General features: G+C 36.5%; 1 protein-coding gene across 1 annotated transcript in view; it reads left to right on the forward strand.

Annotated features, from left to right (window-relative positions):
* LOC107741081 (glucocorticoid receptor-like) overlaps nt 1–13,787 on the forward strand; it is a 53,317-nt gene that overhangs the window by 26,038 nt on the left and 13,492 nt on the right. The window contains exons 3-8 of the mRNA XM_016553674.1: nt 7,218–7,366; nt 9,448–9,564; nt 9,708–9,992; nt 12,146–12,290; nt 13,107–13,237; nt 13,379–13,536. Of these exons, the coding sequence (XP_016409160.1) occupies nt 7,218–7,366; nt 9,448–9,564; nt 9,708–9,992; nt 12,146–12,290; nt 13,107–13,237; nt 13,379–13,536 (985 nt within the window). The remainder of the gene's footprint in view (nt 1–7,217; nt 7,367–9,447; nt 9,565–9,707; nt 9,993–12,145; nt 12,291–13,106; nt 13,238–13,378; nt 13,537–13,787) is intronic.

Below are 13,787 nucleotides of genomic sequence, written 5' to 3' on the forward strand. Positions count from 1 at the left end.
AAATACTATAGCATTTTATTTTATGAAAATGAGATAAAGAAGTTTTCGCACTGAAAGAGAAGTGATCTCGCGCTCATAGAACTTAAGACGTGCCAGGCTATAGCTGCAGCTAATCTGAATAAAAAGCAGAATGAACGGGTGAACCGTTAAGACAATAAACGCAATAAATAAATAAAATGTATAAATGATGCAGTGCTAATTGACATATAATTTATTACAGTACAGAAACTATAAAGTATATTTTCTACCTTATTTTGTGCAGAAAATCAAAATAATTGTTTGTAATATATAAAACAATCATAAAATTAGGAAAAATTATAGATTTTAAATGATTGATTATTGTCCAGCAGTGTATTTGATTTCTTTAAGCAAATTTAAAGTAAGAGATAAGAATAATAAAAAATAATAATAATAATACATAGGCTACATACATAAAGTTATTGTATTTGACATTTCTGTCACTTCTGAAATGATGGCTACGCCCCTGGTGTGACAAAATGTTATATAATACTTTTAAAGCTCTTTTTTAAAATCTTGGCTAACATAAATTTCTACATATGCCATGTCATGCCCTTTTAAAGCTCTTTTTTAAAATCTTGGCTTACATAAATTTCTACATATGCCATGTCATGCCTTAGCATCTAACAATGGACAAAAGTGTTTTGTTTTGTTTTTTTCCTAACCTATGGTTCTGTAACCGTAAAGGCTGCTGTGTAATTTTCCCCCTGACTAAGCATTTAAAGAATTTAGAGGAAGCATTTAAATAATCCTGTGAATGCACTTAAAGAATACAGAATCGAATCGTTAATCGAATCAAATCGAATTTAATTGTGAATCGAATCGAATTGAATTTGCAAAAATCGTTCTTGAATCGAATCGCAAACCTATAAATCGTAAATCGAATCGATTCGCTGTCTACCCAAAGATTCACAGCCCTAGTAAAAATGTAACTATATAGTTTCAAGGTAATTGTATGAAAACAGTAGTCTAAATAAATTTAGTATAAATGCACATACAACGCTATAGTTTAATCACAAATAAACTGTGATTATATTCCATTACTCCTTCAATACATGTCTAAATTAATCATATAATAAAGTTTGATATGAATATCCCACATTTCTGACACAATACCATACTGCAGTAAGTCCAAGGTAAATGATGACGATTTGTAGATTGAAAAGGCTTCTGACTGTATTGTTGTGCACAGTGTCTCCTGTTTGTCAGCGCTGTTTGATGTGGTTTTAAGCTAGTTTAAATCACGAGTCATTTTCTTCACACTTCACACTGGATCTCACAGCGCTGTTTAGTGCTCGCGTGACTTTAGTGCTCTAGTGAGCTTGCGCCGCTCTGACATTTGAATAGATAAATAGTCTGTGTGGTGCGGTTCAAATGAGTAGCGCTGTTTCATTCTGCTTTTAGCGTGTAAACATTATACTTGTTATCGTTTTATCGAGGAAAATTATGGATTCGAAAAATGGCTTCGAATAATTTCCTCATGGTGCACTTATGATTACTGTCTGAACCCAGTGACATTTCCATTGAGAAGAATGCAGATAATGTAATTGTGGTTAGACTGGTTGCAAATTAAATGTGACCCATATTGTAATTTTTTTACAAACATGATTCATCAGTGCAAAATAGAAAGAAAGAGCTTCTCGTATTGTGATTATATATTCATGGAACAATTACTAGTTTTATTTTAAGAATTGTTGTTTAAAATGCAGTGTGTTTGTACTTGCGGCCTGATTCATGAGGCTGTGTACTGTATTATGGCAAGGCTTTGAAAACAATATCAGACGCAGCGATGGCATGCTCAACTTTGTTTTCATGTGTTTCTCCTCAGGATAGGCACTGATTCCTTTTTTTATTGCTGCTTTTGCTCTCCGATCCTGGGAGACTGAAGACTTCAGCCACAAATTAGGCATTTCTGTCAAATAGACGATGATTAAAACCCGCAACCTTTTGCAAAGTGTCATTATGTGTTATTGAAGGTATAATGAAGCTATTACAACAAATAGACTAATCTAGCATCTGACAACTAAAATGCTGCCCTGTAACCAAACCGAATGTGAGATTTTCAGCCCACTGTGATCAATAGATACAAGGGACTGTTGGGATCGATACATCACTAGCAGATGGATATGTAATGTGGAGGAAGTCATGTGCTTTTGTGGCCATCAAATGCAGTCTATAAATAAGTAAACAAGATGGAGAGAGAAGGATTTTAGCGACAGGTATCTCTTCGTTTTCTAACTCAAAATCCTCTTCGTCATTGCAGGGTTGGGCTGATTTATATTTAAAGTTGGCATGAAAAGAAAATTCACATTATCTGTTTTCTAAATGCATGCCAGATCTTATTGTCAACAATTCATCCATGCATGTCTAATTTTAAAAAATTACCTCATAAGTTTTAATCAAAATGTCATAACTTTTATAAATATTAAAGTGTTTTTTTCCTGCAGCAATCTAATGTAGCTTCTAGGACTGAAACAATTTGTTGACATTATCAATCAAATCAACATTAAAAATTGTCGACAAATAATATTGTTTTCTAATAGTCGTTTGATCTCATATGTAAGGCTCATAATGTAAGGGTCTGCAGTAGCGCGGCTTGACCAGTGTGGCGCTATAGAGCAAGACTGCTATTCAGCCCTCCTTGGCTGCAAACCAATAGAAGAAGACACTTTTGAGACGTGCATATATTTAAAGCATGAAAAGAAAATTCACCTTATCTGTTTTCTAAATGCATGCCAGATCTTATTGTCAACAATTCATCCATGCATGTCTAATTTAAAAAAATTACCTCATAAGTTTTAATCAAAATGTCATAACTTTTATAAATATTAAAGTGTTTTTTTCCTGCAGCAATCTAATGTAGCTTCTAGGACTGAAACAATTTGTTGACATTATCAACAACATCAACATTAAAAATTGTCGACAAATAATATTGTTTTCTAATAGTCGTTTGATCTCATATGTAAGGCTCATAATGTAAGTGTCTGCAGTAGCGCGGCTTGACCAGTGTGGTGCTGCAGAGCAAGACTGCTATTCAGCCCTCCTGGGCTGCAAACCAATAGAAGAAGACACTTTTGAGACGTGCAAATGGAGACGAACCAGTGTAGGGAAGTTTTACAAAACGATAAACTAGGGCTGCACGATATATCGAAATTATCGAAATATCGCAATATGCATATCGCAAGGGCGTGCGATATCTGAATCATTTTAATAATAGGCTACTTAAATCAAAACGTTGCAAAAGGTCAAAGTTTTAGTTCGACGCATATAGCAGAGAATTGCTTGACGTTAAAAAGAGTTAAGTGCAATAAGTTGCAGAAAACAAATATAATTTTCATTTTTAAATATTTTTAAATATTTGAAATTTTACACACTTTAAGCAATATCGTATCGCATATCGAATATCGCATTTTTTAACAAGGTATCGCATATCGCATTTTTCTTCAATATCGCACAGCCCTACTATAAACCAAAAATGCTGCTATGTGGCCCTGACATATTGACGGCGAAGTTCTTTTTCATTCTTCTTTTTCAATATATGCTTTACTGTTAGCGAACATTCTGACGAAGCTGAGAGTAGCGTTTAGATGAGTGTGTAATACTCCATAACAAAATAAACACAAATCAAAAATGCCAGCTGTGAGAAAACAGCAGTTAAGGAAGCATCTGATCGTAGCGATGTGGATATGTTTGCACCTTCAATTGGTGCTACAGCTAACTTACAGTAAGTTATGTCACGTTTATTTATCTACTTTTTTCACTGACCTTATTAAATGTGTCACCTTTCACATCAAATTCTTACATTGTTTATTAATTAAATTCAGTTATTAATTCAGTTAGAATAATAAGAAACTGCAGAGCTGTTACCATTCAAATGAAATCAGTATCAACAAACTCCATCTTTCCACTTCAGGAAACACAGAAGCTGCATCTGAAGTGACATTAGATGTATTTACACAGACTGTTTGATGAAGCTGAGGTGCCATAAATGCATTTACACTGCAAAATTTCGAATACATAAAGAATTTTATAAGATTAATGTTTTAAATATTTTTTAAACATACAAATAAGAAATGTTGGGAAAAAAGCAATGATAGTTTTAAATATGAAACCAAACCAGTAGGTGGCGTCAAATGACTGTTTGAATGAGTGAGTCATTTAGTCCTTCATTAAACAGATTCGTTCAAACGGCTGTATGTATTGTAATGTCTTTATGAATGCGTTACTGAATCATTGACTCGCTTGATTCGTTCAAAAACGTGGACTCATTCAGTAACGAAACGCTGTGTTGCTCGGACTCGGAGACACAAAACAGTTCTGATGTGGCTTTGATTGGAACTATTTTCATCAGCGAAATTGAGCAAAAATCTTGTGTCTAAAATGTAAGCCACTTAATTTTAACTTCTTGTTTATTGAAGTACTGTTGTATAAAATCACATTGCAATCGTGTTGAAACATTTTGGTGCAATGTTGCGTTCCTAAATCGTATATTATAATTTTTTTTTTACTACTGCAGTATGCATCTGTAAGTTTCTGTGTGTGCTGTTGCGCTCATTTATTTTGATTTCTGCACGAGTCTCTCTCACGCACTCACTCACTCATCTCTAAAACTCATCTCTAAAACTAATTTATTTTGTTAAGGAAAATTTAATGGTCTGGTTTCTTCTACTTTCATTTTGGAGCAAACATCTGCCTTTAAACTTGAAAGAAATAAAGATTTGTCATTTATCTTGATAATTATCGATATCGACTGATAGGAAAAAAATTATCGTGATAATTTTTTTGGCCATATCACCTAGCCCTAGTTGCAGCCCTAGTCCTGCATCCTCCCATTATTTGCCATTTGCCAGTCACAGGTGGCACAGGTGGTGGTGTTTGACACAGCTGTTCTGTTTTCTGATGCATATTGTTCGCTCACTTGATAGAGCAGGGCTCTTGTAATCTCAGGGCCACATTTGGCCTGTGGGCCAACAGTTGAAATGCCAAGGAACAGACAATTATGACTAAAACTATTATTAAAATGTTTTCTAGGTGATAGAGATTAGGGCTGTGCGATTAATCGAAATCGCATCGAAATCGCGATTTGAGACGTTGCGATTTCCTAATCGCAAAGCCTGCGATATGGACGCGATATTACTTTGTTCCAGAGCATATGCATGACTGCCAGCCTTGAGTGGCAGTCTTACTAACCAATAGAGTGAGCGCACCTCCGTTCTCCCCAATCAGCGCTGCTCTAGCCAACTGCGTAAACACCCACCATAAAAAAAATAAAAAAGAACCCGGGAGAGAGACAGAGTGGGATTATGGTGTCTACTGGGTCAGATCGATAGTTAGGCAAATTAAAACTAAAGAAAAACGTATGCAACTTAAGCTTTGAAATGACAGACAACGAACAAAAAAGGTCATTTCCAAGAGCTGCGTCACAACGCATATCAAGCGCTCCCGTATCGGTTCTGTTTTCAGTACTGAAGAATAAAAGATACATTCTTAGACGTTTTTGTTAGTATGTGAACGTTATCTTACACATTTTATCTCCCCAACAGATTAATTTGAAATAAGTTTATAATGCATGTTGGCTATTCCCAATTCAGAAGAGCGCACACGATCAGGTTGAGCTTGCAAGGTATGACACGATGCTATTAAAACTTCATGCGTGCATGCACAAGTTGCTTCTTTTACAGGTCTTAATAAAAATATATATATTTTTTTGTTTTTGTTTTAAAGTGCAATAAAATGCATGCTGTGACGATAAGCAGTAGATGAGTGTGCACTTTTATACATTGCATAACCATGTAGGATGTCTAGTCATATCAATAAAATAACACAAATGACAGTTATCTCATTAAATTATTTATTTGGAACTTGATGGACGCAAACCAAAAGATAAGAGTATTGATAAGAAAGCAATAAATCAGGCATCTGAGCGAAAACAACTTCGCATTTCGTAACATGTGAGTCAAAACACTAGATAAAACTAATATTAAACGCAAATCAATTGGATCTTGCAAATTGTGATGTTCGTTTTGTGCCTAACAAGACCTGCCATGTTTAGACTTGTTTGCAACATGTCTCACTCTGTACTTTCAGGTCACGCCATGTTTCTTTGTTTTCCTCGCATGTGGATACAGTAAAGCAGTACTGACTGCTGATAGTCATGCAAATGGATTTACTTTTGTACCAATGTTGCTAGAGATGCACCGATTGCAATTTTCTTGGCCGATTCCGATTTCCGATTTTTTTGTTAGTGTGATCTGCCGATACCGATTTTTGCCGATTCCGATTTTCTTTCTAAGAACTATAATTGACAGCATTTTAGTGTGATCTGCCGATACCGATTTTTGCCGATTCCGATTTTCTTTCTAAGAACTATAATTGACAGCATATACAAACAAAATTCTACTTTTCTTCAACGCAAAGTTTTATTTTCATAAAAAAAACACAAGTAAAAAGTCAGTAATAAAATAAGAACAAATAAAAAAATTACAAACAACAGCACAAATAAATGCAATAGAATAAAGAGAGCTATGAAATTAAGTTTCTCAGGTTAAGTAAGTTATTCATTTAAGAAATACTACAGCAATTAAAGTAATCAAATGTAAAATAACACATCCAGTATTATTTTACATTTGATTGCATTAATTTATACAGAAAAATCTCTACCAGTTGAACCATAGCTGTGTTTCCATGAACTTATAGCCTGTATTGTTTTCTACACACGCTGAATTTAAAATTTACGCCGAAAATCACATTGATAGTACAGCTGTTTGGTTATCTGTTAATAGAGGGAAACACGTTCATGCTGTCTGAAGAGGATATGCAACTGTCCTCTCCTCCTTTTCGCTCTGCTTCACTTGATGGATTTGCATGCATCTACTACACTGTGACCCTACTCATATTCTCTACTCATAGTCTTTCTCTCACGCTGTGAATGCATGTGTAGGCATTGCAAATGTGGCTCAGTGTGGAGGTGGAGCAGTGCTAAACGTTTAGGCTACGTTCAGCCGTCGCCCCCTGGTGGCCAGTCTCACATCCTCATTCTCATGATGTGTAATCATTGCATTACTTATTTTACTATGTTAGTAAATAGATATAAGAGAATGTGTGCTGATGGTTAGTTCTTGCCTTTCCTGCTGAACAGTATTAATTCATTATTCCTGTTCATTAATATACACGTATCCCTGTGTTTTGTGTGTTTTCAGACTTGAAGGCAGCACTGCCACATCCTCAGCTGCTGGGAAGTCCGGCACACACAAGAGCTGTCTTGTGTGCTCCGATGAAGCTTCAGGCTGCCATTATGGAGTCCTCACCTGCGGAAGCTGTAAAGTCTTCTTTAAGAGAGCAGTTGAAGGTGAGGAAGTCCTGACACCTATATTCTGTTTTATATCTATGACCTTTACTGTATTTACTGCGCTTTGCCTTTTTTGAAACACTTTAGTGGGTCGTTCCGTGTCAAGTCAACCAGAGGTCCCCGGTGCAAATTGTTGATTTTAATATTTTTTTGGGTGAAAGAATCTCATAAGTATTAAATGTCATGAATTCATATTTACTGAGTAATCTGCTGAAAATTGGTAATATTCAACGATCTGAATATGCAGCTGTCTTGAGATCCCCATATCTCTGGGTATATGGTTTATTATATGGTTAATTATAGTTTATTAAGAACTAGAATCTAAAATCATATTGAGATATCTTTAATACTTCTTGAGTTACAGGCATGCAAACTTTGGAAAAAGTCAAAAAAGTCGGCTTGCAGACAGGTCTGTGCTATGCAATTGTTTTGATTGAGGGAGACAAGACACATTTCTAGTTTCAACGTTATTTGTTCTTGTATGAATAGTGATCCACATTTGGTTTATGGCCACTGGAAATGTGTACAATTTGACAATTTACTCCTGGAGCCATATTTAGATCCCAGTATCTCTGGAACTTAACCGAACCATACCATACCATGGCCTTAAAAATAAAGATGCCAAAAGGAAAGTTTGTTAAGACCCAATATCTAAAAGGGCATTAAGATATATTTAATATTTCTTGAGTTGCAGACATGCAAACTTTGGAGAAAAAACTTGAGAAGTGCTTTTTCCCCACTTTTGAATGGTCACCATTGGCATATAATGCAACAGGGATTGCTTAATAGATTTTAGTTACAGACCTACCAATCTCTGTGTAAAAAAACATAATGATGCTGCCATCTTTCTAAAGGCATTTTTACCCCCCTGTGATTTGGCTATGAATTTCAGGTAAAAAAGGTAATTTTGAACGCCCTCTACAAAATAGTGGATTGCTCAGTAAATGTACGTTCATGACTTTTAATATTTTGGCTTTCATCACTATACATGTTTATCTTTCCTTAGAAAAAATACTGACAAAATCAAAACTTTGAGCCAGTAAAGTTTCTGCGATTTGGTTGATTTGACACGGAACGACCCTAGTGCATATTTATATGTAATTTTAGAATAGTATCCTTGAAATATGCTTAAAATGTACTGCTGAATGTGCTGACGTGTATTTATGGTAAATTATGATATATTCTAATGTAATTTCTATTGAAAATATATTACACATTTGTTGTGATAAAGTCAGTTTAATACATTATATATATTATACAATATACATTATATACATTAAATATATTAACTTCAAATGTAACTAATTAGTAATGAACACACTGCAGTTAAAATTCTAATTATGTTGCATGTGCGTTAGTACTGTATGTTTGTCAACACATTAAAAATGTACTTTAAAGCATGGCAAAATATTAAAACATAATGATTTAAAATGTACTTTAAAACTTTTCATTTAAGTTTATTGCAAATTGTACTTAAGTGTGGTAAGAAACAGCCATGAAACATTCTTTGTACACTCTTTAAGTACAGTTAAGTGGCCTTTTATTTAATTAATATTATATTATCTACAAGTACCTTTAAAATAAATTGCTTTAAGTGCACATTCAATACAATTAAGCAAGCTTCTTTTTCACAGAAAGGCAGGTGATCGAGACAAATTAGTAATGTGATTATGTGATTATTTACCTCTGTCTTTCTTGACCTGATTACGTAGAGTTAGAGACACATCCTTCTAGCGTGTTTTTACTTTCTCACTGCATGTCTATTTCAGACAACTCGTACTATGAGTCATTCGTCAGTCAAAACGCTTTTTATCCTGTGGGTGTTGAAATGCATCTCTGGCTGACAGAGGAAATGTATTCTGATAACATCACTCTAATGCAGACAGATGACGTCAATTAGAGTTTACAGCTAATCAGTGTGTATTTTAAGTGCATATATTTGAACAGTACGAACTACGGCTCTGCGTGTAAAAAAAAAAAAGCAATGCAGTGGGGTTCAGTACAGTGTTTGACAGCTGTGTATGATGAGGGACTCCTGAGACAGACTCCTGTCTAATCCACACTATTCTTGATTCTCGTAGGGCAACACAATTACCTGTGCGCTGGACGAAACGATTGCATCATTGACAAAATCCGCCGGAAGAACTGCCCTGCCTGTCGTTACCGCAAATGCCTCATGGCAGGCATGAACCTAGAGGGTAACACGAAATGTTGCACTTGTTACATAATTACACCAGTGTGTCCCCAAATGTCATTTTAGATGTATAACAAAACTTCAATCACAGGAAATGCATAAAGTTTGAAATCTGACTGTCGTAAACTTTCCTTATTCAATGCTCAGCCCGTAAAACCAAGAGGGGCCGTCAAACCGGCAAGGTAATCCAGCAGCCGTCGATTCCAGAGCGCAGTCTTCCTCCGCTGCCAGAAGTCCAGGCATTGGTGCCCAAACCCATGCCTCAGGTGGTGCCCACCATGCTGTCACTGCTAAAGGCCATCGAGCCGGACACCATCTACGCTGGATACGACAGCACCATCCCTGACACCTCCACCCGCCTCATGACCACTCTGAACCGTCTGGGCGGCCGGCAGGTCATCTCTGCGGTCAAATGGGCCAAAGCTCTGCCAGGTACGACTTGAGAATAGGGATGTAACGATGCACCCCGAGCCGGGTGAAAATATGTGACGATTCAAGTCAGTTGAGATGTTTAAGTGCCACTATTATGGGTAATGAAAGGTTCATATTTTGGTTTTATGAGTCCCCAACAACAGGTCAAAAATCACTTTCGTTGTCTTATAATATGCATTTATTTTTACCTTACTTGCTCAACGACTCCCAAACGATTCGCTCAACGAGTCATTTTTCCAAACCCCTACTTTGCGTGACGCTAATCTGCAGTGATTGGTCCGATTGGTCTCATTTTCATTTCATCTCGCCTGTAATGCCTGATAAAGCAGCGTTTGTGAGCGCAGGGCTGCTTTGTTTACAGCCGTTACCGGTGAAACCGCTATTTTACTGCTCCAAAAGCGGCACCTAGTGGCAAAGAATGAATTTGCATTATCATTCATACCAACAAGAAAAGACCAACAAGTGGGCGGGCAATATGCTAATTTTTCATGTTGACGTCAACATGAAACGGCTTGGGATTCGTTTTAAAAACGACTCGTTTCAATGATTCAGAGTTGACTCTTTCTTTTGAGAGACAATAACTTTATGCACGGTGCACTTTCAGATTTAAAACTTTGCAGGATGTTTTCAATTCACTTAGAGCTGTGTTACACACTGCATAAAAGGTAATTTTCAAAAATCCATAATAGGGGCACTTTAAACAAATCTTGGGGGTTTATATGAATGTGTCTCTGAGTGGAACGGTCTTCAGAAAAGTTTAGATGGTATTTTCTTTTCATCTTGCCTCTGTGCGATGCGTATTAAAGTAGTGTTCATAAGCGCAGCTGCTTTGTTTACAGCTGCTGTTCCACAAGTGCCACCTGCTGTCAGAGAGTGAATCTGCATTCTCATTCAGCCCATCTGCTGTTTTTGTTTTGTGCAGATGTAGTATAGTTTCACAAAGCTAAAGTTGGAACATTCTGTTTTTCCTTCAAGTTTTGAAATTGTACAATCTAATTTAAATCAAAAACTGCTCTTTGTTTGGATCGTAATAGAAATGCAGTGATTGCCTGCATGGAAAGAGCACAGGCCAAGTCTTAGTTTTTTTTTTTTTTAGTGAAGAGATTTATTTTATTTGTATTATTTATTTATTTGATTTGGGATTTGTTTTAAATTTTTAATTTAGTTTTGTTATTTTGTTATGTGCAGCATTTTGTATGAGAAATAATAAAAGGACACCTTCTCATTTATAATTTGTCTTAAATCATAGGGGTGGGAATCACCAGAGGCCTCACGATACGATATTATCACAATACAATATTATTGCAATTTTAAATATATTGTATATATTGTAATATATTGCGATGTATTGTAATTTATTACCTTTTTCCAATTTCAAATTATGTCCCCAAAGGAAAACTTTGGCAACATCTGTTTTAACTAAAAAGAAACATTTCTCAGTTTGTTTATCTCACTTCAGTTTTATTGTTGCAGTGCAAAATGGGATTGTCAAGCAGACAAACTGACCAACACTTTCATGAAAACCTGTCATAAATGTTGTACGCACCTGGGAAACTCAATTTTGTATTACGGTCTAATCTAGTCCACCTTAATTAAATGTAAACAGGTATGCACTGCTGTGCTACTACAGGTATTTTGAACAATGCAATGCAAAGTTGTGCTGCAGACCCTTAAGCAATTGGGGCATTTGAAAGTAAATTACTGTTAAATTTAAAATAAATAAAACATAGTCTAACATCCGATTTAAACGTGGAAGGCGCTTTCCTGATAACTTTCCGCGATGCCGCCATCTTTATTTTACTAACTTACTGCATGCAGAAGGTGACCCAGCTGACCTCACCAGAAAAAAAACTCAGCACCACCATCTAGTGGGCTGTAAAGAAATTTATTTTATTATTCTACCAAATAGTATAATAAAAGATCGATAGTTGGTGTCCGTGTATCGATACAGTATTGCAACGGAAAATATCGCGATACTATGCTGTATATCGATTTTTCCCCCACCCCTATCAAATCAAATTACAAATCAAGAAAATCATATCGCATAGTGAGTTGAGTGAATCGTTACATCTCTACTTGAGACGTCTTTAAAAAGCCGTGTGGAAAATCTTCAACCGCAGCATGCACTAAAACCTCTGTTTTGCTCTTTTTAGGGTTCCGGAACCTTCACCTGGATGATCAGATGACCCTCCTGCAGTGTTCCTGGCTGTTCCTCATGTCCTTCGGACTCGGTTGGAGGTCATACCAGCAGTGCAATGGAAACATGCTGTGTTTCGCACCAGACCTGGTCATCAATGAGTATGTCTCTCATTAAACAGGCCATTTGCTTTAATAATCTCTATGGCGGTTTAAAGATGCGTTCACACCATGGAAACTATAATGAAAATAATAACTATAAAGTGTGGAATAGTAGTTCTAATTCTATGCGAATAGGTTACACCACAACTATCGTTGAAATCACGTACGTGAAGTGAATGATTTTTTTCAAATTGATTCAATTCGGTTTGATTTTTTTCTAGCTGATGAACAATAAAAACATGGTCAGCCAATCAAAATCCACCCAGCTTGAGAAGCCGTAGACAACAAAACTGTAGTGCGCTCATTATAAACAAAATGTTATCGTCTGTTGAAAATGTCCTCACCCTCAGGCCATCCAAGATGTAGATGAGTTTGTTTCTTCATCAGATCTGGAGAAATGTAGCATTGCATCACTTGCTCAGCAATGGATGCTCTGCAGTGAATGGGTGCCGTCAGAATGAGAGTCCAAACAGCTGATAAAAACATCACAATAATCCACAAGTAATCCACACCACTCCAGTCCATCAGTCAACATCTTGTGAAGCCAAAAGCTGTCATTAAGACGTTTTTAACTTTAAACCGTTGCTTTTGAATAAAATACCAGTCTATAATAAGACTTCCTATACTTCATTCTGACGGCACCCATTCACTGCAGAGGATCCTTTGGTGAGAAAGTGATGCAATTCAACTTCCAATCAACAAACAAACTCATCTCCATCTTGGATGGACTAAGGGTGAGCAAATTTCCATTTTTGGGAGAACTATTCCTTTAACTGCCAATAAAAGCCTAAATTAGTCTTGTTTGTCTGTCTGCAGAGAAAGGATGAGGTTGCCCTACATGACTGATCAGTGTGAACAGATGCTGAAGATCTCCAATGAGTTTGTGAGACTGCAAGTGTCCAACGAGGAGTACCTGTGCATGAAAGTCCTTCTGCTCCTGAGCACAGGTGACTTCTTTAGAAGCCATTAATGCTTGATCCAAACGGTTTCGGGTTCCCTGAGAATCCAGATGACATAGTTTGATGTCAAATTACTTCATTTTACAGAGGACCGTAACAAAACCTTTGTGTGTTTTTGTGCTTTGTCAGTGCCGAAGGATGGTTTGAAGAGCCAGTCAGTGTTTGAGGAGCTACGAATGTCTTACATTAAAGAACTGGGCAAAGCCATTGTGAAGAGAGAGGAGAACTCCAGCAAGAACTGGCAACGATTCTATCAGCTAACTAAGCTACTGGACTCCATGCACGACGTAATGAATTTTATCCTAAATAATGCTTTTTAAAAGCTGTGGCTTTGCTCCAAACCCTAGTGAGTTGCTCCTGCTAAGGCCGCATCCTAACAGATTTGACATTTCATAATGTCATATTGTCATACTAATATATCGCTCGGGAGACTCAAATCAACAGTTAAACCCAGTAGAGTTGCATGTCGCTTAGCTAATGATGCAATACTCCAGTAAGCATAAAAACACACGGCACTAGGGTCACCATATCAGGGGCC

The sequence above is a fragment of the Sinocyclocheilus rhinocerous genome, unplaced genomic scaffold (assembly GCF_001515625.1).
Source record: "Sinocyclocheilus rhinocerous isolate Xijiao unplaced genomic scaffold, SAMN03320098_v1.1 scaffold44, whole genome shotgun sequence".
Lineage (NCBI taxonomy): Eukaryota > Metazoa > Chordata > Actinopteri > Cypriniformes > Cyprinidae > Sinocyclocheilus > Sinocyclocheilus rhinocerous.